Source organism: Meriones unguiculatus, chromosome 15 (genome assembly GCF_030254825.1).
Source record: "Meriones unguiculatus strain TT.TT164.6M chromosome 15, Bangor_MerUng_6.1, whole genome shotgun sequence".
NCBI lineage: Eukaryota > Metazoa > Chordata > Mammalia > Rodentia > Muridae > Meriones > Meriones unguiculatus.
Window position 1 is genome coordinate 16,567,766 of NC_083362.1, and position 22,830 is coordinate 16,590,595.

General features: G+C 42.7%; 1 protein-coding gene across 2 annotated transcripts in view; it reads right to left on the bottom strand.

Moving 5' to 3' along the window:
* Positions 1–1,407: 1,407 nt before the first annotated feature.
* The window catches only part of Man2a1 (mannosidase alpha class 2A member 1), a 154,694-nt gene continuing 133,271 nt past the window's right edge, over positions 1,408–22,830 (bottom strand). For both annotated transcript variants that reach the window (XM_021643630.2, XM_021643631.2), the window contains 4 exons: positions 22,471–22,604; positions 16,104–16,307; positions 6,062–6,172; positions 1,408–4,012 (listed from right to left, as the gene is read on the bottom strand). In XM_021643630.2, the coding sequence (XP_021499305.1) occupies positions 3,860–4,012; positions 6,062–6,172; positions 16,104–16,307; positions 22,471–22,604 (602 nt within the window). In that variant the 3' untranslated portion in view covers positions 1,408–3,859. The remainder of the gene's footprint in view (positions 4,013–6,061; positions 6,173–16,103; positions 16,308–22,470; positions 22,605–22,830) is intronic.

Genomic DNA, 22,830 nt, shown 5'->3' on the forward strand with positions numbered 1-22,830 from the left:
ATGAAAACCTTACTAAAAGGCAATTTAGTATACTCTCTGCTTTCTCTAAATTTCCCATCTGCATTCGGCTTTCCTCAGCAGCGCGTTTCAACGGCACTTCGCCCGTCTGACATCTGAAACACCAATTCCCACCCAAAGCATTCTTATCACCCAGATGCCACTTCCACAGCCATGGAATCCCATTTTGCTTGGGCCAACCCCCTTCGCACAGGTTCTCATTTCCTCAGTCTGTATCCTCAGTCCAATCACTGGCATAGGAGCTAGAAGGCAGCCAGTGACACTATGTGAGACATGTGCTTTAAACAACGAGATGAAGCAGCTCTTCCCACCAGGGCCTCTGCGATGTCTACACACAGTTCTACATGGTCTGGGGGCCATGCTGCCAACAAATGGGCAGCCCGAGGGTGAGGGCAACAGTGGGAAAGCCAAGCCAGGAGATAAAGTGTGAACCCAGGAAACTTCGCACTCGGCTTCTGCTGAACGCGGAATGGTCTCTGTATCCTTAAATTACTCATGGAAGGCATTTTCCCATCTTAGATTAAGGCAGTTTACACTGAAGGATTCTTGTCCATTTCAACCTCAAGGTATTTTATTTGTGTTCAGCTTGCTACATGACAGCCATGCTTGCTAATTCCTTCTCTACCATAGGTTTTGATCCAACCACTCAAAACCAGAATTGCCTCTTTTCAAATTAACATTTTGTAGGATGCGTTATGAGCACATACTCACCTAAACCACCTTTTCTTTGCCAGGTTTAATATTAAAATTTATGTAACATGTTGATAATCAAAACTTACAGAGCCAATGACGTAGTTTTCATTAAGTCCCAGGGAAATACATGTTTACATTTCTCTACTGCATGTCACCCAAAATAAACTAGTGTTTCCCGTTAGCAAGCACCTTCAGGCCAGTGTCCTTCACCCTCACCTGCGGGAGCTTTCTGCAGTCACTCCTCAGCCCTTGCAGCTGTGTGCTGGCCCGGACAGGGCGGGGGCAGCATGAATTCTTTCTTCCTACCAGCTTTTTTTTCTGGATCAATTTACAAGGACTTTCTTAGCTCTATGTGCTGATTTACCTCCATTTCCTGGTCTGTCCTGCTCTTTCCATGTATGGAATCCTACCAAAGTCTTCTTTACCCAACCAGCTAAAGGAAGGATCCAGGCATCCACCTGCTGGAATTTTCTCCAGACCCCAATCCACAAAAAAGGTGCTTCAAACACAGACGTGAAACTTGCTAATATTCATCTACCTCCTGTTCACAGAACCCCCTTTTCTTACTAAAACTGGGCTGAAGAAAGATGATTTTCTCATGAAGGAGCCAAGAACTTCTACCCAACTTCTTTGATATAAATGTGTTAATAGGCCTGTTTACAAATAGGATTAAGAACTACTCTAGAAGACAACGCACATGGTAAGATTATATTTTATTAGAGATCTTATATTACATATTCCCAAAAAGTTATAAAAATCTTCTGAGAAAAATATCAAAACCTGTTGATTTCAATGAGCAAAATAATCAAAATCAAAGTAAACATTTTTCTTCTAGACAAGAACTGTGAAAACATTTCAGCACAAGTACAAAGACACAGGAAGATAATTACAATGTTTTATAACATCTTACATCATTTTATTTAAATCAATATCTTTAGAAAACAAGAAGTCTGATATTTGAACAACGCACCTCCAAACAAAATTAAAATTTTAAAATGTAGGGAGAGAGCAGTGAAACAATTACTCGGTCCACTGACCATCTATGATGATACATGTAATAAAACCTAACCAAACAGACCAGAGGTCATGACTGAAATGTGGCTGGCTGTTCATGTGTGCCAGAGAAACTGAATTATTTAGTTAGTTCTTGACCATTACCCAAAGCAAAAACACGCTCTCTTCATTTCCCTGATGTTGTAGTCTGAAAATCACTCTAAAGAGCAGACGCTTGCTGGTTGAGTGGAATTTCTGCTTTACCTGTGAGTAAGTGGCTGGTGGCAGCAACCCAGGGCAGATCCACTGTTCCTGCAGTAGTTCTCATTTTGTCCCATCAGAATTTCTGCAGTGATTAAGCCACTTGATCAGAGAACACGGTGGCCATCCACAGGAAGGTTCCCACATAAAATACATCAGGAATACTAATCACCTCCCTGGGACCTGCGCTCGGCCATCCGAGCTAATGTCCATAAGGTCTACAGAAGGAAGCGCTCTGCTGTACGTTAGCTGCTTATTCCCTGACGAATGAGGGAGGGAATGTACGTCAGATGCTTATTGCATGAAATGATACCCTTGCGGTATTCTTGTCAACTCTGGTATGAACTCAACAGAACAGTGAGTGTAGGAGATGACTGTCAGAATAAATGCTGAGACAGGAATGATCTTCCCTGTAAGGGTACTGGAATGACAAGAGGTAAATGGAAGTGTAAAGTCAAATAATGCTAAATTAGGTTAAGACACTGAAGAGAACTTTTTGAAAGCGTGAAGAGCCAGAGATTTCTTTCTGTACTGAAATTAAATACCATTATTATATTAAAGAAACAATGACCCCAACTTAACTCAAACGTTCTGTGATGGCACACGGGCTAGAACGACACGCTGAGTTTATCACACACGAAGTTTGGAACATATTCTTTAGTGAGAAACATCAAGATGAGCTACACACAGTGGACTGTAAGACAGTCTATTTTAAAGCATTCTCTCTTTAATATGGTTAACTACTGTGAAATGCAAACAGTATTTGGATCTCGTGTTAGAAACTCCTTGCTTCAAGTTGCAGTTTCCTTGGCAGCAGCATATTTTAATTAGCAATATTTTTCTCCTTGTTTTGTTTTTCTGACATCTCAGTACATTCAAATAGTCAAAATGTTTAGAGTAACACCACCACAAATTTAATGAAACAGATCAGAATGTGGCCAGCATTATCAAGGAAAAGTTACATAATTTATGTGTCATAGAAAGTACCCGCCCCTGACCCACCCTCCCAGCACCTCCCCCTTCCCAAACAGTAATGTGGACACCAAAAGATTTACCAAGACTTGTAAAAAAATAAGGCACATTTATTTTTGATATGGTAATTTAAAAATAGAAAACCCCGCCTTGGAATACCTGTATTCAAATGAGCTGTTTAAAAAACACCTTGTGGTACCTAAAATGGAGTCGCTTCGTCCGTTTTAGTGACAATGGAATAAATTGCACCTATCCCACGTTGTCAAGTAATGAAAATATGCCTCTTCTTCTACTGGCGAATGACTAAAAAAACCAGTTTTTGTTTTTTTGTTTTTTTTTTAAATGTATGGGTAGTCAAGAAGTTCATTGGGGAAGAGTATGAAATCAACTACCTTTATCGTAAGGGTTGAGGGATTGCACTTTTCCACACATTTTACTACACAAAAAATTTAAATTTGTACCAATGATCAATGATAACTATTTTGGTCGTTAAGCTACTATCTACCAACTTCTGATTTTGTTTTCCATTTAGGTCAAATGGGTAGTTTTATAAAACGAATGATCAGAAACATGAACCCTTCTAAGAGTCTCTTTACAACCCTCAGTGCAAACCTAATTAGTTAGCATTTAACCTGAGATACAGTCTGTTGAGGGGTTGTCTTTCAATATTTCCTCATTTTCCTCATTAAATCTATTCACACTGATAATGGTAGTTGTGGGACAAACTTTGAAAATGAAACCTTTTGGAAAGCATGGCTTTTTCTTCTTTTTTTTCTTCTTACTAGACTGGTTTAAAAAAAAAAATCACAGAACTCATGTTCTCACAGTAGCCAGAAGCTAAAGTAATGTGCTTAGTTATTGCACGTTAAACCAAGGACGGTGACAACGCCAGAGGTTCTCCACTCAGATCTCAAAGTGAGGTTCACCGCAGGCGGATTCGGAATGTGCTGATTTCCATGGGACTCAACTTGATCTCAGTCATATTCCGGGCTTCTGGAGGCGTGTGCATCAAGGACAGTGAGGAGGGGATCAGACTTTCCACAGCAAACTGGTTGAAAACCTTCGGAACTGACATCTAAAAAGGCAAGTGACAAGATTTGCACATTCAGGTAAGCCCCGAGAGGAGGCTGGTAGCACATCTATAAAGTCAGTTTAAGAAAAGCACAGGAGGGAATACGTTTATATGCTGGAGTTCCCTTTTAAGACGAAGAAAGACACTCATGGTATATACTCACTTATAAGTGAGTGTTAGACATACAAGATTAACATATTAAAATCTATAGTCCTAAGGGAGCTAAACAAGGAGGAGAACCCTAGGGAAGAAGCTCAATCCTCATCCAGAAGAGCAAACAGGATAGACTATGGAAGTAGAAGACAGGAAATAAGACAGGAGCCCACCACAGAGGGTCTCTGACTCTACTGATTGGGGTAGCAAAGCAGAGGCTGAGACTCATAGCCAAACTTTGGGCGGAGTGCAGGGAATCTTATGAAAAAAGGAGGAGATAAAAAGACCTGGAGGGGACAGGAGCTCCACAAGGAAAGCAACAGAACCAAAAACTCTGGGCCAAGAGAGCCCTGCAGATGCAGATACCCCAACCAAGGACCATGCGTGATGAGGACCTAGAACCCCTGCACAGATGTAGCCCACAGACTCACTCTCCAAGTGGGTTCCCTAGTAAGGGGAGCAGGGGCTTTCTCTGGCATGAATTCAGTGGCCAGCTCTTTGATTACCTCTCCCTGTGGGGGTGCTACAGCCGGGATATAAAGTGAACAAATTGTGATAGATAGATAGCTAGATAGCTAGATAGATAGACAGACAGATAGAGATAGATAGGTTAGAGGAAGAAAAAAAGAACAGGAAGGAGAAAGGACATCCTGGAATACATAAGCTATCCCTGGAGAGACACGTGACTGTGGGCCATTCCCTTGCATTTCTTTTAGTATTACATGTGGATATTTTCAATACAAGAGTGGACATTACGAGCCAACAAATCCCAATAGTCCCATGGACTTGAAAATCATCAGATTCTTTTGATGGATATTTATCCCTAATAATGGAGGTTTTAAACCAACCACCTCGACATTTCCAGAGAGTCTCACATTAACAATGGCTTGTCATATGACTGGCCTCCATTTACAGGGTCATTGGGAAAATACATTCTTCACCTTGCCAGATTATCCTGAAGTGTCTCTTGGAATAATATGCCTCCACTATCCCTCTTAATACTAGAAGTTTCCTTATGTATACTCAGATCATCTCCAATAGAATGGAAATACAATGTAAAACACACACAGGAAAAGTGGGTAAAGACCATTCATTCAAGTCGACATTCTTCTCAGGCCTTTGCATGTGTTCTGATCTATAGATGGGGACAAGAGTGCTTGAATCTGTCCTGTCATGTCCCTATGGAGTTCTGGCAGAAAGCTGGCTTTGCCAGGCCGCTGGGTGGGCAGACCTGGCTATGCACTGGGACCAGCCAGCTAGCTGCTTTGAGTCATGGCTCACTTGGAGGTGGCGAACTGGATGTTCCTTCCAAGAAGAGGCTAATGAACTGCCAGGAGACCAACTTGAGGAGAAAAATCAAGAACAGGCAACCAGCCAGCAGGGTGTAGGCTAAAGAGCTGTCTGATCGCCACAGTGTTGACACACACACAAATCTGGATCAATCAGGAGACCCAGATGCTCATTTATTTCTCCAAATGAATCAACTGACTTGACCCCTGCACAGATGCCTCTGGGAATTATTTTAAAACCTGTCCTGGCCTTTGTGACATATGGGTTTTAAACTACCAGGGGTGAAATACATGGTATGCGAGCATGCATGGCCCGGAGGAGTTGAAAATGAACAGAAGATGTAAAGAGCTCTGCGGTCTCAAAATGGAAGACCACCGAGACAACTGGAAGGCTGACTGCCAAGTGTGGACTCCAGCCATGCATGTTCAAGCTCGCAAGATCAAAACTTCAGGTGCAACAGGTGTCTTCCGAAGATGAGGCCTCTTCAGCTGGCATGCAGGAAAGGGTGGGCAAATGAGTTCGAGGCACTGAACTGTGCTGTATTATCTTCAGGAAGTGAGGATTTCAAAGCACACTATCTTGACTAGTGAAAACACACTCTTCACTTACCTTTCCCTGAGTGGTCGAACAGGACAGCCCCAAGCCTGGACTGGAGAACTGGCAGTCAAACCCCTTCCTGTGGAGGATTAGGGCTGCCTCATCTGAATAGCCTTTAGCCACCTGCAGTGAGAACACCAACACACCACGTAAGAATTCAAGTGAATGTTCACAGCACGCCTCACAGCGGTTGATGTCTGCACATTTATTCCATGATGAGATCCGATCAACTTATCTCTTTGAAGGGTCCACATTCATCAGGCCCAGTCATCTCTATCCCACACAAGTTGACCTCAAAGGTCCTGCTTAAGTAACTTACTGCCTTTGTTTCCCCTCTGATCCCTAAAGGGTTAGATTTCTTTTTGCCCACATGTTAATATCAAATCATGTTTTATCAAAGTAGCCTCAAATAAAATAGTTTTTTACACACATATCTATTGGTTAAAACACACCTATATTTACTTCCAATTTGGTCAAGTAATGACATGATATTAGCTTTACCACCAAAAGATGCTTCTCTATGGAATACCACTTTTCATGAGCTGCACCGATATTTTTAATCTGAAATGTGTTACTTCATTGTTTATATACAAGAGACATTTAAATTGAATTAGTTATGCCATGTCAGCCCATATTTATTAACTTGATATATCATTTAAGTTCACGTTACAGAAATCCTCCTGGGCAATGAGTAAAACACTAAACATAACCAGTCAGTGATGAGAAGAAACATACATTTATTTATTTATTCACTGCAATAAACTCTCTTGTATCCATTTAAATAGCAATGCTAGGAATGATTGAGATTTGGGGATATTTGAAGTTAGAACCATCTTAACATATTTTGTTTTCTAAAGTGTAAAGTCTGGGGAGATGACTCGGTGAGAAAAAGGACTTGCTGGGCAGGCTTGGTGATGAGTCAGTCCTTCACAAAATGAGAACCTACACAAAAGCCAGAGGCGTAGTGCAAGCATCTGTAACCCTGGCAGCCCTACCAGAAAATGAAAGATGGAGACGGCACAGCCTCTGGACGCTCACAGGCCAGTTAGCCTGCCTCAAACAAGGCAGAAAGGTGAAAACCAACGCTTCTTCTAACTTCTACATGCAGACTGTGGCTTCTGTACACACTCACATATAATCACAGATACACACACAGATACACACACACAATAAAATGAAAGTATAAAGACATTTTTGAGGATAAGCAAAGTAAATTGAAAATCACTGGAACCTGTATAAGTATAGGTATCTGAAGGAAAGCCGTGTGTTGCTAGATACTGATTCTGTGATAAACACAATGTGCTTCTCTCTCCAGCCAGAGAAATGGCATGCTCAAGCTTATGGGCATCTTCGCTGGAGGACAAACTTGATGTGTTCCAGATATTTATTCTGACTAGCTGCCAGCATCCGCATTGGATTTGAAACTAAGGGGCCTGAGTAGTTTAAAACTGTCCTCACCTCAGCGTCTGACCTGGGAGAGCATATGTTATGATGCTTTGCACGAGTATTTTTTCAGTGACATTCCAAGGTTTGTTTGAAGGGAGAGAAAAATGGCAATTTAGGAATCTGAGTTGTCAAGGGACTGTGACACATGCAGACACTTTAAATCTATATATAGATGATAAGGGAGTCTAGTAAAACCTCAACATAATGCTGTGCCCTGACACACACCTCACAAGCACACGGAAAACCCGGCACTAATCATACAGAGGTCATCGTACGAACAACGAAGAGAACTCAGTCCTGAACCAGCCGCGGCACCTGAGCAGTCACTTACTATAAGCATCAATTTGTCTACAAAACAGAACTAATGTTGGCCTACTTCCTGCATGAGTCCACCCTGTGGATGACTCCAGACCATTGTCTGCAGTGGTCACACAGAGCCTCAAAGGATAGGGCCTCAGAGCCTAGGGTGGAGTTCTGTCAGCTGAACTCTGTCTCCCGCTATGTTCAATAAAACCAGGTCTTTTTCCTCTAAAATGAAGACGAAATGAAATAATGCAGTCAGGATGTGGTCCAGGTTTTTACATAGGATGCCCTTGGCACGTCAGCTACCTGTGTTTTTAAAGAAAGTATCCAGTAAAAATAGGTGATTACTTTATAAACACTGTAAGTTAATACAAATGAAATTCCTATTCATAAATTTCCACACTGACATTATAACTTTTTACCTAAAGGATAAGATAACTGTCAGATTATATATCTACAGTTATAGGTCAAAGCCCCCAAACTGTCTATGTGCAGATTCACAGATTAGATGGTCTCTTATTCAAACTCTCCTAGAAGCATTTGTTTCTACTAACGTAAAACATGTGGCATTTTAACTCTCTGGACCATTCATAAAAGCCACTTTTTCTGTGGAAGATTCCATATACATATATATGTTAGAAATATTATAATTTATATATATATATGAAACATATATATATGAAAGAAACCTAAATGGCAGCATCAAATGACAGGGAAGAGAATGCCCCAACTAGTAAATCTCACCACCAAGTACATCTTTCTTGCTAGGATGGGTTCCTTCTAGTTGACTTTCTGGAAAACCCCACACATCATGGGCAGCTGTCGAGGCTCCAGGTTGCCCTCCACCAACCAAGGGATAGCCCTATTGCTGAAGACACTACTTATACATTTCCTTGAGCATAAAGTCGAGTTTCATTTAAATTCCTATTCATAAATTCATAAAACTACTGTTCCACTAAAGGAACATAGCAATAAAATGGCTCCTAATGACATCCTGCCATATTCATAGATCAGTGTCTTGCTCAGCCATCATCAGAGAAGCTTCCTCCTGCAGTAGATGGGAACTAATACAGAGACCCACAACTGGACAGTGTGCAGAGAGTGGAAGATTCCCTCCCCTCAGAGCTCAGGGTCTATGCAGACCGGGTGTAGGAACCAGAGGGAAAGTCTGACTCTAAGAAAAGATCATCTCCAGACACAAGAGGACTGACACACACATGACCTCACAGACACTGTGGCAGCGTGCACAGGACCTGCAACAGGTTCCAGTAGGATGACGTTCCACAAGGAGAGCGGGGGTGTTGACACAAGCTCCACCCCTAACCAGGAAGCTATCTGTAACTGACACCCACTTGCAAAGGGAAAGTTAGCTTTCTCCAAAAGAGCCTCATTGGGTTTACTACCACACATGGACATGGCAGGCCCATGTCCAGGAGCTGTTGGCCAATATAGCATGAACGCAATGGTGTTTTGTAAAACTTTAATCTCACTTGCCTTGTTTGGGTAGGCTTGAGACTCCTTAAGGCACTTCTTGGAACTAGCCACTCTGGGGAGGGCATGAATAAACACTGGCAAATGACTGCCCCAACTAAGCCTCTGCCATAGACTTTGTAGACTTTGGGCTCCTATTACTTAGTTTGGGAAAAATTTTAAATCTTATTGTCTTTTACTTATATATAGCTTCTGATTTAGTGTTCTCCCAAGATAGAGAAAGAAAGAGAGAGAATTAAAATGGGTATGACGTTCTTGAATGACTGCGGAGACGAGGAGTATCTGGGAGGAGTTGGGGGAGGAGAAAGCATGACCAGAATATATTCTATGAAATTGTTTTCAATAAAATAAAATTAATCAAAAACAGTAGGGAAACTGTGAAATAACTTGAATACACATTCAGGAAATTTTGTAAATTCAAGTAGGTATAAGATATGCTTCAGGAAAGTAAACATATGCTGAAATAAGTTTTAGAAAATCCACTAACTAACATATTAAAAGCAGGACTTCAGAGAAGGAGGGGTGTCTGTGTGTGTGTGGGGGGGGGGATGTGTAACCTATGGAAACTCCACAAAGTGCTGTTAGGGAACTGTCTTTGCGAAATAGGCTAGCTCACATCTGAGGGTGAATGACTGAGGTCGGGTTATTCACTGGTTGGGTGGTCAACAGTCAAAAGTCCATTATAAAAGTCACTTCCTGAGATAAGATCCAACATCCAGAGAGCTGGGCTGGGAGGCTATTTCTGCAAACTGATGGCAGTGTGAGGAAGGATGAACTGGTTTACACAACGAAATGCTCAGACAAGCCTGGGGTCAGAGAAAGCTGCATCAAGTGAGGTCTGGCTGAATAAACCAGTCAGTCATAAGGTTTTGAAGAACCATAAAGTTTCAGTAAACGCAGTGAGCTGGGTTGGAGTCCTGAAGAGTCCCTCAGTCGTCAAAGGCCATAGTGACAGGGACAGCATGTTGACTACAGGCTGCGTGCCAGGCAAGAAATATAATACTCTTCACAGATGAACTCACTTTATGTCACAACAGCCTTCATGATGGTTAACAAACTCAGTGTAATTATATAATATTAGCAAGTTTGCATCTGGAGGAAAGTCCCTGCAAAGCACTCTCTCTTACAGTGTGAGAGCAATGGTCGCTGAGGACCTGGCTTTAGCACTCCTAGGAGCTTGCTAATTCATTGGTTACTACACCTCTGTAGAAGGTAGGAAAGGGCAGCCCTCAACACCTCCAGGAGTATCTCTCTCTTCTTATTTCCATGCTAAGAGTCAGCACGAGATAAGCCCTCACTCTGACCAGAGTCTCCAAGGACAGCCTGGGCCACAGCCTCCTTATAGAACTTCAGAGGTGTTCATATAGTAAGGCACAGACAAATAGCTGTAGAACGATTTCTTTACACTGTTCATGTTCTTCAGGAATTTACACTTTTAGAAGAGTATTTAGTAACCCACATAACATTCATCTTCACTGTATTCTGGCAGTGAGAAAAACTTTAGAAGATCTCACACTTCGTTTCAAGTCCCAAGACAGAAAGTAACCAATAAAAATTCATTTTTCAGGACACTCATTAAAAGGCCCGCTAACAGTTCTTAGTTTGATCAATAAGCTCAGATAACAGATGTTAGGGGAAGGTGAGCAGTTGTTCTTAGATATGAACAACAAAGGACATCCCACCCCTTCAATTTTCACCTTTTCAGAAGCCAGGGAGATCAATGAAGCACCAATCAATCCTTATAAAAAAAAAAGGGAAAACAAAACCCTCAAAGTGTCATTTATAAGAACAGGGGTGGGGAGAGTGCTGGTGGAGGGGTAAACAAGGACGGACGGAAAGTTTCACATTAAAAGCGGCATTGGTTTTGAAATGTTTGGTTAAGTGTTTGCAAGAACACAGTAAAAAGATTTACAGAGAATAAAGTAATATGTGCAAATTAAATGAAAATGTCAAAACATAAATAGCAATGGAGTAAGTTGACAAAATCTGGGCCACGCATTGTTTTTCAAAGCATTAAAGCTGATTGGCACAATCTCCAAGCTGAATTCTGAATGGACTTGCCTCTGGTTCCTTCTGTTCCAAAAGTAATTTGCAGGGCAGCCTTCAGAACTCCATGACTCATGAACTGTCTTCCCATGGGAGTTGTAGGACCTGAATGACAATGGCCCCCACTGGCTCATATGTTTGAATGCTTGTTCCTCAGCTGGTGGAGCAGTTTGGGAAGGATTAGGAGGTGTGGCTTTGCTGGAAAAGGTTGTCACTGGGGGGAAGCTTGGAGGTTTCAAAAACCCACCCCATTTCTAGTTAGCCCCCCTTTCTATGTGGCTGTCTCAACACGTAAGCTCTCATCTCACTGCTCCAGGGCCATCCATGTCTACCTGCTTGCCTGCTCCCATGCTTCCTGCCACGATGATCATGGACCAAATCTCTGAAACTGCAAGCAAGCCCCAGTTAAATGCTTTCTTTTTGTAATTTGCCTTGGTCATGGTGTCTTTCCGCACCCTCTCTACCAAGACTCCCCTTTCCTTGAGGAGCTATCCTTTTGTGATGCCCTGGACTTTCCTGCTTAGTATACTTAGGCGGTGTTTGTGTTACCCAGATTTCAAACCTTTAACGAATCTTCACCGGAAGTGTGTGATAGTAAAGGGAAGAGAGAAAGTTCAAGAGAAGCCAGTTCACGGAAGCGAGGATGACGAGGCATGCTGACTGAGAGGGTTAGCAGTTAAACTCGCAGCCAGCAGCCGGAACATGCCAGCCCACTCTACACTCAGTGACAAGGCTCCTGAAACACATGCTTGTCATCTCATTATAAATACACAGCAAATACAAGAAAATGTAAGTGCAAATATACCCATAGAAAAAAAAGAGGCTCGTCTACTCATAACAGAGTCAATTCCTGCAAGTTTGGAACTCTGGGAACCAGAACAGTTGACATGATACCTTCTGGGACTCAGAAACAGACTTACTAGGTGAGTTTATGCTAACTCACTTATGCTAATTCTCATTTTTAAATGGAGGTAATGTACTAGTTTCTAGTTTCAAAAGGAAAGGTTTTTCTAGATTTTTATTTTAAATAAATTATATCAAATAATTATTTAAATTATTATTAAGTGTCCAGGTTCTGTTCCCTAGACAGACAGAATCAGAAATCTCCAAGATGGGGACATGTGTCAAAATCTCTGTTTCTAAAGGCTCCCAGATTTGAGCTTAATTCAGAGACTTTGAGAACTGGTACTCAGTTTAACCACAGAATCCTCTTCTAGCCCCCCTTGGTCATTCTCAACTCTGACCACACTTCCAGCACGCTTTGGCCTTTCTCATTGGTCTCTGAATACACAATTCTTTTATCTATGAGCAGCTAGGATGACCAGGCTGAACTTTAGAACTGAGTGGCCAGGGATGGGCAACGGGCAGAAAAGGTACTCCCATGATGGGAAGTGGGAAGGGACAAGTGCCTTTCTCAGACCTATCAGGAAATGGAAGCTGACATGCCCCCTGTGCAGACCTTGGATCTTGCTTAGACACCACTATCACAACAACAGGACTCTGGGGGAAGGCACTGCAATCTCCGTACGATTGCCACTCTTGCATGCTACATGTCACAGGGATGTGGAGTCAGGAGCCCAGCTCAGAATCCTGAAATTCTGAGCTTCTGAGTCTCCCATCCAATCCTTCTGGCTTCCTCTGGCACTGCTTTGGCATCTTGTGGAGTTAAAACAGAATCATTTTTAGGCAGCAACTTTGTTGATGCCAATACTCACACCAGCTTCCCAGAAGGACGATGACCTTTCCTTTTGTGAAAGGTTAGGGACAAAGAGCAACTCTTACAGGTTTAAATAGAGTAACATATCTTCTCTGCTCTCACTGGCTGTTCAAAACGCATGCTCCGACTCCAAAACTAACACAGGAACTGTTGCCAAGAGATCCAGTCACACAGAAGCAGCCTCACAGCTCTGGTTCCATGCTGACGGGGGACAATGCCCCCGACTTCCAGTCCTTCCTGGTCACTTGTTCTCTATTCCCTCTGCTTCACATCTCTTCCAGAGCCTTTCCAAACTTCATTGTTTTTCACAATAACCTTGAGGCAGGTACCCCTGAAATGGCCCCACTTAATAAACAAAGCTAAGTTAGCGATGTCTTGGGGCTGCAGCAGAGAATGAAAGGTGCATGCGAAGGCAGGTGGCTGCACTTAGTAGGGTGTGGCCTGTACAGAGCCTGAATGTCCAAGGCTGCCAACTACTCTGGCAGGAAGCGGGAGTTTCCACACAGGTAGAGCTGGCTGACCTTAACTGTCAGCTTTGTACAGCTCAGCATCTGAGCAACTAACTGTCCTTATCAGTCCGGTTTGTGGATGTGTCTGGGAGGGGTTCTTTTGGCTGACTGATATGGGGGATCCAGCCCACAGGGAACACTACACTTCCCTGGCAGGTGGTCCTGGGCTACAAAAGAAAACTAGGTAAACACGGCTGTGACTAAGCTAGCCAGCAAGCAGCCTTCTGTGGTTTCTGCTGTAGGTTCCTGCCTTGCGTGACTGCCCTGCCTTCCCTCAGTGATGACCGGTACCTGAAAGTGTAGGCTGAAATAAAACCTTTCCTTCCTTAAGTTCCTTTGGGTCAGAGTGTTACAGCAAGAGACACAAACTGGAACAGGGAGTAATTAGACTCCTGTAATTGGGAGACAGCCAACAAAAAGCCCATAAAGAAGCCACCATTAAAAAGCAATGATGCTAAAACAGTGTTGGCCCTTGGACTACAAGGAGAATGACTCCACCCCCACTGAGTGACCTAGGCAACTTGAGCCACTGCGTAAAAACCATACCTTTAATACAATTACACAAGAAGAGTCATCTATAAATGAGGCTGAGGGACAGTGGCCGGAATTGCCCCACTGTCAGAAGGCCTTGGGATTCTCGGATTGCTAGTGATCTCTGCATCTATGTCAAGGAGCGGGAACCTGTGCCCTGGAGTCTTTTCTGCCCTCTATTCTTTTGTTCCGTTTCAACTCTTGAATTAGTGACAGACAGCTGCCTCAAAGCGGCTGTTCTTTCTACGGGCCACTCTGGTCTTCATGGGTCAAAAAGAAAACATTAAAAAAACATGATAAAATGCTAGAGGGAACAGGCTCACAGCTCACTCATTCAGAAGTCGGTCCTGTCCCAGGCACAGGCTCTGTTCTAGGCAGGGTGCTATAGCACTGGGTAGAGGAAGGGCTAAGCTCCCATGATCAGGTGGCAGGTGTCCCTCTCAGCTTTCCTACTTGCTCTGAATTATGCCAAGATCAGCCTTTCACTGCCCCCTGGAGTCCCCCAGAAGTCTGGACTGCACCTTTATTTCCTGACCATCTCCAGGCTTCTACCAACTCTTACCTTCTCTGTGGGGATCTCTCTACCCACCCCAAGCAAACTTGCATCGCCTTTTCTGAACTTCACCAGGATCTCTTTGCCCTCCCTAACTCTCACCACCATTTAGCACACGTCTTCTCTAGTTCTTCTTTGGAAGTTATCCTTCTCCTCCCACTGGAAACTATGACTGAGGAACTGAGGACATCCATCTGTCTGGTTGACAGCTATATGCAGTGCCTAGCTAGCACCTAGCAGGCTTATCACAGATTCTGCATGCTCACCTCACATGATAAAACAAATGTTTCAACACAAATATACACACAGTCAAGCTAGCAGGGTATGTGTTCATTATTACAAGTCATGCAGCTTCCTGTATTGCCTTGCAGAAGTTCCTTATCTTGGACATGAAGTCTATAAATGTCTAAACATCTGCAGTGTAGACATTCATCCTCACTCACTCAGTTTGTTTCCTTTATTCTTAAATCCTCCTCTCATCTTAGCTTGAGCTCCTTCCTGTCTTCACGCTGAGTCCATTTTCTATGAGACCTTTCCCACAGAATCCCTGTCACTTGCTACATCCAGCTGTGCGCCTACTTGCAACATCAAAACAGCTGCATCACACTTAAGGAGGGCAAATGTCTAATCTGTGCTCACTCCATCTGCAACCTTTTCTACTTTAAAATATGGACATAAATATAAACAGAAACACACCAGCAGAGACACTGGATGCCTAGTAAATCCTTTCCATGCTCTTTCTCCAACGAGCTAAGACACAAGGGCAACACATGGACAAGAGTTGCCATGTTTCCAAACAAACGATATGGAAGATAAAGCATCTAGTGTTGAAATGATTAAGCACTGGATGGAGTATCTGACTTGAGAGCCCTGGCTAACAAACAGAAGTAAATGAAATAAGCAACTAGAACGAAGAGTCTGGCTCTGTCCCTGATTATGAGACCCAAGGCCAGCATTAGCTTCCATGTATGGAAAAGGGGAAGACTCTGACATGGTCATCACACAGGACTGTCCTGAGAGGCAAATAAATTCATGCTGGGAAATTCACTAAACCAGAGGGGCTATCAAGTGAACACCATAGCGGCCATAAGGGAAGGCCTCGTAATTATTTCACAAAGCTCAGGAATGCTTACGACATGTGATTTTAAGATTTTTATTTATTTGTGGTGTGTGTGTGTGTGTGTGTGTGTGTGTGTGTGTACATAAAACGCAGGAGCTGAGTTACAGGCAGTTGTGACCTACTCATCCTGGGTGCTGGGAACTAAACTCAGGTCCTCTGCAAGAGCAGGCATTCTGTGCAATTGCTCCAAAGCTTACTGTGCTTCCTTCGCCTTCCTTACCCCTTGAACCAAGTACAGCGTGTAAGAAGTAACTTCATCCAAGTATAGACAGTGAGGAACGGCGTCATAAGGACAGGGTGTAAGAAGCTACTTTACACAGACAGATTCTGGAGTTTACCTTTGACTGTATTGTTCGTAAGTTAACCAGATGGATGTCACAAGGCAGAGACGACTGCAGCAGAGGGAATTCACTCAGCATCTTAAAGGTGGGTGAGGAGGGCTCGGCCTTTAGTATCATGGGAAGGAATGGATGATTGAGGAAGGATGAAGTCATGTGACTGAGGAGGGAAGGATAATTGACTGAGCTCTTCTTCTCTTCTTCCTGTCAAGAAAACCCAAGAATGCTTACAAGTTTTATATCTGCAGCACCCATCAATTCATTGTCTGAGTTCATGTCAGAGACAACCCCGGCTCCCCTTGCTAGGGACCCCACTTGGAAACTGAGCTGCCATGGGCTACATCTTTGCAGGGGTTTCTAGGTTATCTCCATGCATGGTCCTTGGTTAGAGTATCAGTCTCTGCAAGAGCCCTGGGCCCAGATTTTTTTGGTTCTGTTGCTCTCATTGTGGAGCTCCTGTCCCCTCCAGGTCTTTCTATCCCCGCTTCTTTCATAAGATTCTCTGCACTCTGCCCAAAGTTTGGCTATGAGTCTCAGCAGCGGCTTCAATGCCTTGATCAGTAGAGTTTTTCAGAGGACCCCGTGGTGGCTCCTGTCCTGTTCCCTGTTTTCTCCCACTTCTGATGTCCTTCCCATTTGCCTTTCTGAATGAGGGCTGAGTAACGCCCTTAGGATCCTCCTTCTTGCTTAGCTTCTTTAGGTGTATAGATTTTAGTATGTGGCTCTTTGATCACCTCCCCCTGAGGGGGGAGCAGCCTTATCAGGCCACAGAGGAAGCCAATGCAGCCAGTCCTGATGAGACCTGATAGGCTAGGGTCAAATAGAAGGACAGGAGGGTCTCCCCTATCAGTGGACTTGGAGAGGGACGTAGTAGGAGAAAGGGGGGGGAGGGTGAGATTGGGAGGAGACGAGGGAGGAGACTACAGCTGGGGTACAAAGTGAATAAATTGTAATAAATAAATAAATCATTGTCTGACAAGTTTAAATACAAAAGTACGCGAACAATCTGAGGAATATTTCACAAATGACAGTCACAAGGATATACAGTAGAGCATCAAGCTCTCAGGAGGCAAGCTAAGAGCTGCTGTTAACTCACTCTTTAACCATCTCCTCCAGCCAGTTAAGGCTGAAAATCCTAAGGACAATTTCCACATTTTTGATAATGAAAAGCTTTTAACAAAAACTCCCAACCTACCACAAACTCTTCAAAACACAGGAACCATACTGTCCCCATGCCTTATATAAGGCTGAATGTGATCAACCTTCTCTGGAGATATCACGCATTGCATTCTCAAGAGTTCTTTTTACACACTTAACAAGGCACAAATAGATCTAAAGCTGTATTTTATAAGTGGCAAAAATATCTGAAATCTAAACATTACCAGCTGATGCAATTAAAACCAAACCAAACCAAACCAGCTGGTTTTGTTGGCACACGCCTATAATCCCATCCTTGGGAAGTAAGAATCAGTAGCCTTGGCTAAATAGTGAGTTCAAAGCCAGCCTGAGCTACATGAAATCCTAGCTAAAAATATAAACAAAGGAAAATTCTCAAAATAATCTGATGTTTTCAAGACAGAGACTGTCAGGACTGGTGATGTATTTAGATCACCTGTGATTTTTTAATTTATCCACTTATGGCCAACTTCTTCATTCTCTTTTATTTTAAAACAAGAACCATTCTGTATGTTATTCCATAGTATATATTTATAGAGTTCCCTCTTACGCAGTGTGATTTAAGAATACTTCCTTTTTTGCTGGGACATACTTATCCTTATTAAGGAACATTTATAAATGTCAAACATCAAATAAGTCTACCAGGATTAGGAACCTGATAAGCTAGATAACATAAAAGACTGAAAAATCACCCAGCGCAGTGGTACACGCCTTTAATCCCAGCACCTGGGAGGCAGAGGCAGGTGGATCTCTGAGAGTTTGGGCCAGTCTGGTCTTCAGAGCGAATTCTAGGATAGCCAGGGCCACACAGAGAAACCCTGTCTCAAAAAGAAAAACTGAAAAATCACTATGTGGGTAGACCCTTAGCCAATAAAGAAAAAGCAGACTTGGGGAGACTGGAGAGGAGAAAATAATTTGTTGAGGACAGTCTTTTCATCACCGGCTACATTTCATGTGCTTAACTTCTAAAAAAAAAAATGACTGAAAATCCTTTTGTGTGACACAGGACTCAAAGGTTTAACTAGTATATCTGTGTAAAAAGACTAGATTTATAGAGACATGGAGCTTAGAATCAGAATGTCAGATTAGCACTGGACAGAAGGGTGCGAGCAAAAGGCGACTCACATTGTACCAGAAGCTCAGCTGACAGTCGACGTCATTCAACTCAGAGGGTGGAGGGAAAAATACTTAATCAGAGGCAAACTGCAGTATTAAAATCCTGACAAAAAGTTAGCTCCGAAAGGGTCATATTGAAATGTATCAATTCCACATTCTTTCGAAAATAAAGATTGCGTATCAAATAAAACAACGTTCCCCGGTAATGCTGCCACTTCATGTAGCTTGTAGAACCGCATGACTAGAGAGGGAACAGCTTGACAGGTGCTTAAATGGACTGCTGGACCAAACAGCTTCATCATCTAGGTCAGGATCACTGACAAAATCATTTTTGAGTAATGGAAGATGAAAGATTCCAACAGAAAGGAAAGCATGGTCTTTTCACATCCAAGAGGCATTCAGTCCATTCGAGGTCAAGATGTGTTCAGGAAACGCTCTCTGGCTTTGTTCTGTACTGGAGGAATCCTAGAGGCTTGGTGATAGATGAGGTACTTCACCAATGAGTCAACCATTTGTTAAGAATAATATGCATGCATACCCATCCTCCAAGCCAAGTCTGTGCCCCTGACCCTGGTGCTTCCCTCCCTGGACTGCCTTTGCAAAACCCACTTGTGGGTCCTAGCCCAAATCCACACAATCAAGTGCTCCAAGGATAAGACTTTAGCAATATAACACTGAACAGCTTCTGCAGGTAAAACTGAAGGAATGAGCTACGGGCTGCTTTGTGGAGCTGAGCTGGGAAATGCTACCGTAGACTTCTGCATGAAATAAACAAGGTTCAGAATCAAAGATGTTGTGACAAAATCTTGTAAAAGGAAACAGTTTCAAATGCAACTATTTGAAGAATTAAAGATCTGGCAGTTTTATTGTTCTCGCAAGACATGTGAATTAAGAGAAGGGTGTGGTTAGTTCTCTCTATAGAAGTTGATGGACTATTTATAACAGTGTTGGGGCTGGCCTGGTCAGTAAATAAAGTCTCAGCCTGGGTTCCCCTAGTCACATACTCTCTCATGTTGACAGTAGCAAGGACTCCAAGAGGAAGCCTACAGATGAACCACCACACTTTTTAGCCCCTCAGAAAGGCACTGTTCCGAACGCCAAGTCTTGGGAGAAGCCGAGCTGTCTAAAGCATACTTGCACAAGTGTTATCTGTTTAGTTAAGCGACAAGTGGACCTGCCAGCCCTTTTGTAACTGATGTTGCCAGGTACCTAAAGCATTATTTGGGTTCTTGTTTGGACGGTTTTGGGTTACATAGTCTAGCCTTCTCTGTAGAGCTTTACATTAAAGAGTTTACAACCACACAAGAGCTGAAGCCTTCTTCTTTGTGGTAGTCTTTAATCAAGAGCTGAATGTCTCCTGCTGTTCTCTGGTGCCTGTTGTTAATCTCCCTTGTGTTGTCTGTTCTTTAGACATCAAAGGCTTCCACGTCACCTAATCAAAACTTGCTGATTATGTGTAAGACAGAGGTCTTCAGTTATCGATTTGTCTGTTCATTTGTTTGTGGGGGAGTACTATCGATGGAACCCAGGGCCTGGTGTCTGTGATGTAAATTCTCTATCAGTGAACCACAGCCCAGACAAGCATCACTGAAGAAAGCCATCTTTGCTTACTTTGACCTGACACATGGTAGGGGCCTAATAAATGTTTGTGGTACTATGTTTATTAATTGAAAAAAACAAAACAAAACATGTTTTTGTAAGTCTGCACGGCATTAACAAGTTTTAAAAACTATCTCTTTAGAAACTCAGATTTCAAAACCAACAAAGGTGGAACAAAGGTGGGCACAGTGGCGCACACCTTTAGGTCCCAGCACTTGGAAGGCAGATGTGGATCTCGGTGAGTTTGAGGCCAGCCTGGACCATATAGAGTTGAGCTTGCTAGGACTACACAGTGAGATCCTGTCTCAAAAAAACAATAGCAGAACAAACAAACCACACACACATACACACACACACACACACACAAAAGGTGACCTCCAAGCCCTCCCTAAACAGATATCTGCTTTTTGATCAACAAACTAGAATTCCGAGTTTCACTGGACCAGCATTCCCACAGAGAAACCATCAGCTGGAGCTGACATGAACCTCCCAATGAACTGCGTGTCCTCAAGCTTACCAGGGCCTTCTGGTTCCCACTAACTGGAGCATTTGCTCTTCCACCTGGGAAGCTGCTGTGCTAGGTGTTAAGCTGATCTTTCCTCATCTGTTTTCTTTAGCTGAAAAGAAGTGGCACCCAGAGGCACAGCACCACCGTAACTTGCATAGCTTCCACACTGCTTTTCCAACAATCCTTTTCCATTCCAGTGTTGCCAGGAGTGGGGGAGGGGTGTAAAAAAAATCAAGTGGAAGAAGTCAACAGCAGAAAGAATTTCCCAGCTCTGTTGACCATCAGCAGAAACAGTGTCTCCACTGGCCCCGCACATCCGTGTCCTCACTGCCTCTTCAGGACAGCCTGAGTGGAAAACCCACAGCGCTCAATTTGTCCAGTGTTTCTATGAGTCTGAGGAGTTCTACCTTTCATGACTCTTTCACCATCACTATTTTGAACATTAGAACAGCTAAAATTAAAAACACTTTCTAGAGAAGTTAAAGCATGGGATTAATAACATTTCTTAATCAAGTGTCTTTTAAATCCATTTTACCACAAATTAAAATGTGTAGTTTTGTCTCTAGTTCATTTTTCATTTAAAAGAAGCTATGGGTTCAAGCCCTAGAATCTATTGTTGAGTAAAACAAAAATTTAACTAACATAGGATTATAGTAATATTGAATAGTGGATCAAATCTAAATCAATTGCTATCAAGGAGTTTTGGATGGAATCAACTGTTATCTAAGGGAAAGCTTCCTAAGTCTAAAAGGAATATTTTTTATAGCTGTAGTAAACAGAAGTGTTATATGTTAGTGTCAACAATGAGAGAAAAACTGATGCAATTTTAGCTCTTAAAACTAAGCTCTCTTGTCAGTGATTGATTAAGACTGGAAGTCTCAAGAGCTAATATAAAATTTAATGTCTAAAATGGATATTAATTACTTCTGTCCTAAATAACCCTAAATACTATAAAATCGTTTGTGTTAAATCATCTGTTTTCATTCCATCAATCTATTTAATATATAAACCATCTACATGGGCAAAGCAGCCCTGTGATGCCTGAGGATGAGATGGACACAATCCAGGAGTCTAGAAAAACGACAGTTACGAGGCAACACGTAGAGATTACGATCCAGCACACACGGCGCTGCCGTTCTCATTCACCTACACATTTGAGCATCCATTTCTATGACACATCGGATCCTTCCTCTCAATAGAAATGATCCTAGAAGCAACGAAAGACACAGCCCGACTCTCCTGGAATTTACCGCCCAAAGCAGGAGATCAACTTATCATGTGGGCCAGAAAGGAGTTAGCTCTGCTCAGAACTACTGCTAAGAGATCTCTTGACCGGAAGGGGGAAAGGGTGTGTGCGGATGTGCCGTAGAGCAAGACAGCATGAACAACTTGGCACTGAATGAAGGCCACTGAGCCTGAAGCCGAATCGGTGACAGGCCTGGAAGACACTCAGGTGACAAGAGACACAGCATAAGGGGCCCACAGCCAGGGGTAAACTTGACAGCAGTGAGAAGACACAGTGGCTCCCCTGCTTAACGAAGTGCTGGGATTTTATGTAGAGGGGTAAACACTGACTATGGAAAACAAAGTTAGCTTGCTTTCGCATGATAAAGTTAAGACTATGGCAGTCACTAAGGATGAGAATGCACTGAGTCTCTGGTTAAACTATCTAGTCTGTGATTCTTAGCTTAAAAATCAGCCTTTCGTTGAAAATAATTTCACTCAAACTGCTTCCTTGAAATTATTTTTGTCTACACAGTAAAAGGAAAGAAAAAATAAGTAAATAAAAACACTGGGGCCCAAATGTAGCTCTTATCCAGTATTTCTAACTGAAAATTTATAGGAATAGAAGCTAAATGTATTCTAAAGACATCTCAGTATCAGAAATCATATTTGTCTTAAGTTTTCACTCTGTGTTTTGGGCAGAAAGAACCATCGACATGAGAATGGCTAGTTAGTGTCACCCACCAGGTTCACTCCATTTCTCTTCTCCAGCAGGATGCGAAACAAATTCGCTGTAACCTTGTTATCATGTACGCCTTGCCCAAGGCCGCGGTTATCATCTTGCATGAGTCTTCGATCCATGAAGACTTCAATTTGACCTAGAAACAAAGAAACCTGACAAGCATGAGTTTACGCAGACATTCACTAAGGACCACTTAAATAGACTCCCAGGTGCCTGCTTTGAAGCAAGCTCCCCTTGAGTTAAGGAGGGGGTCCAGATCCTCTGTAAGATGGTACGCTGCTGTCCTTTGAAATAAATCAAAGTAGCTACTAAAAATACATAAAACATGTTATCATTTCTGCTTTCCTTCATTCCTGCTTAGC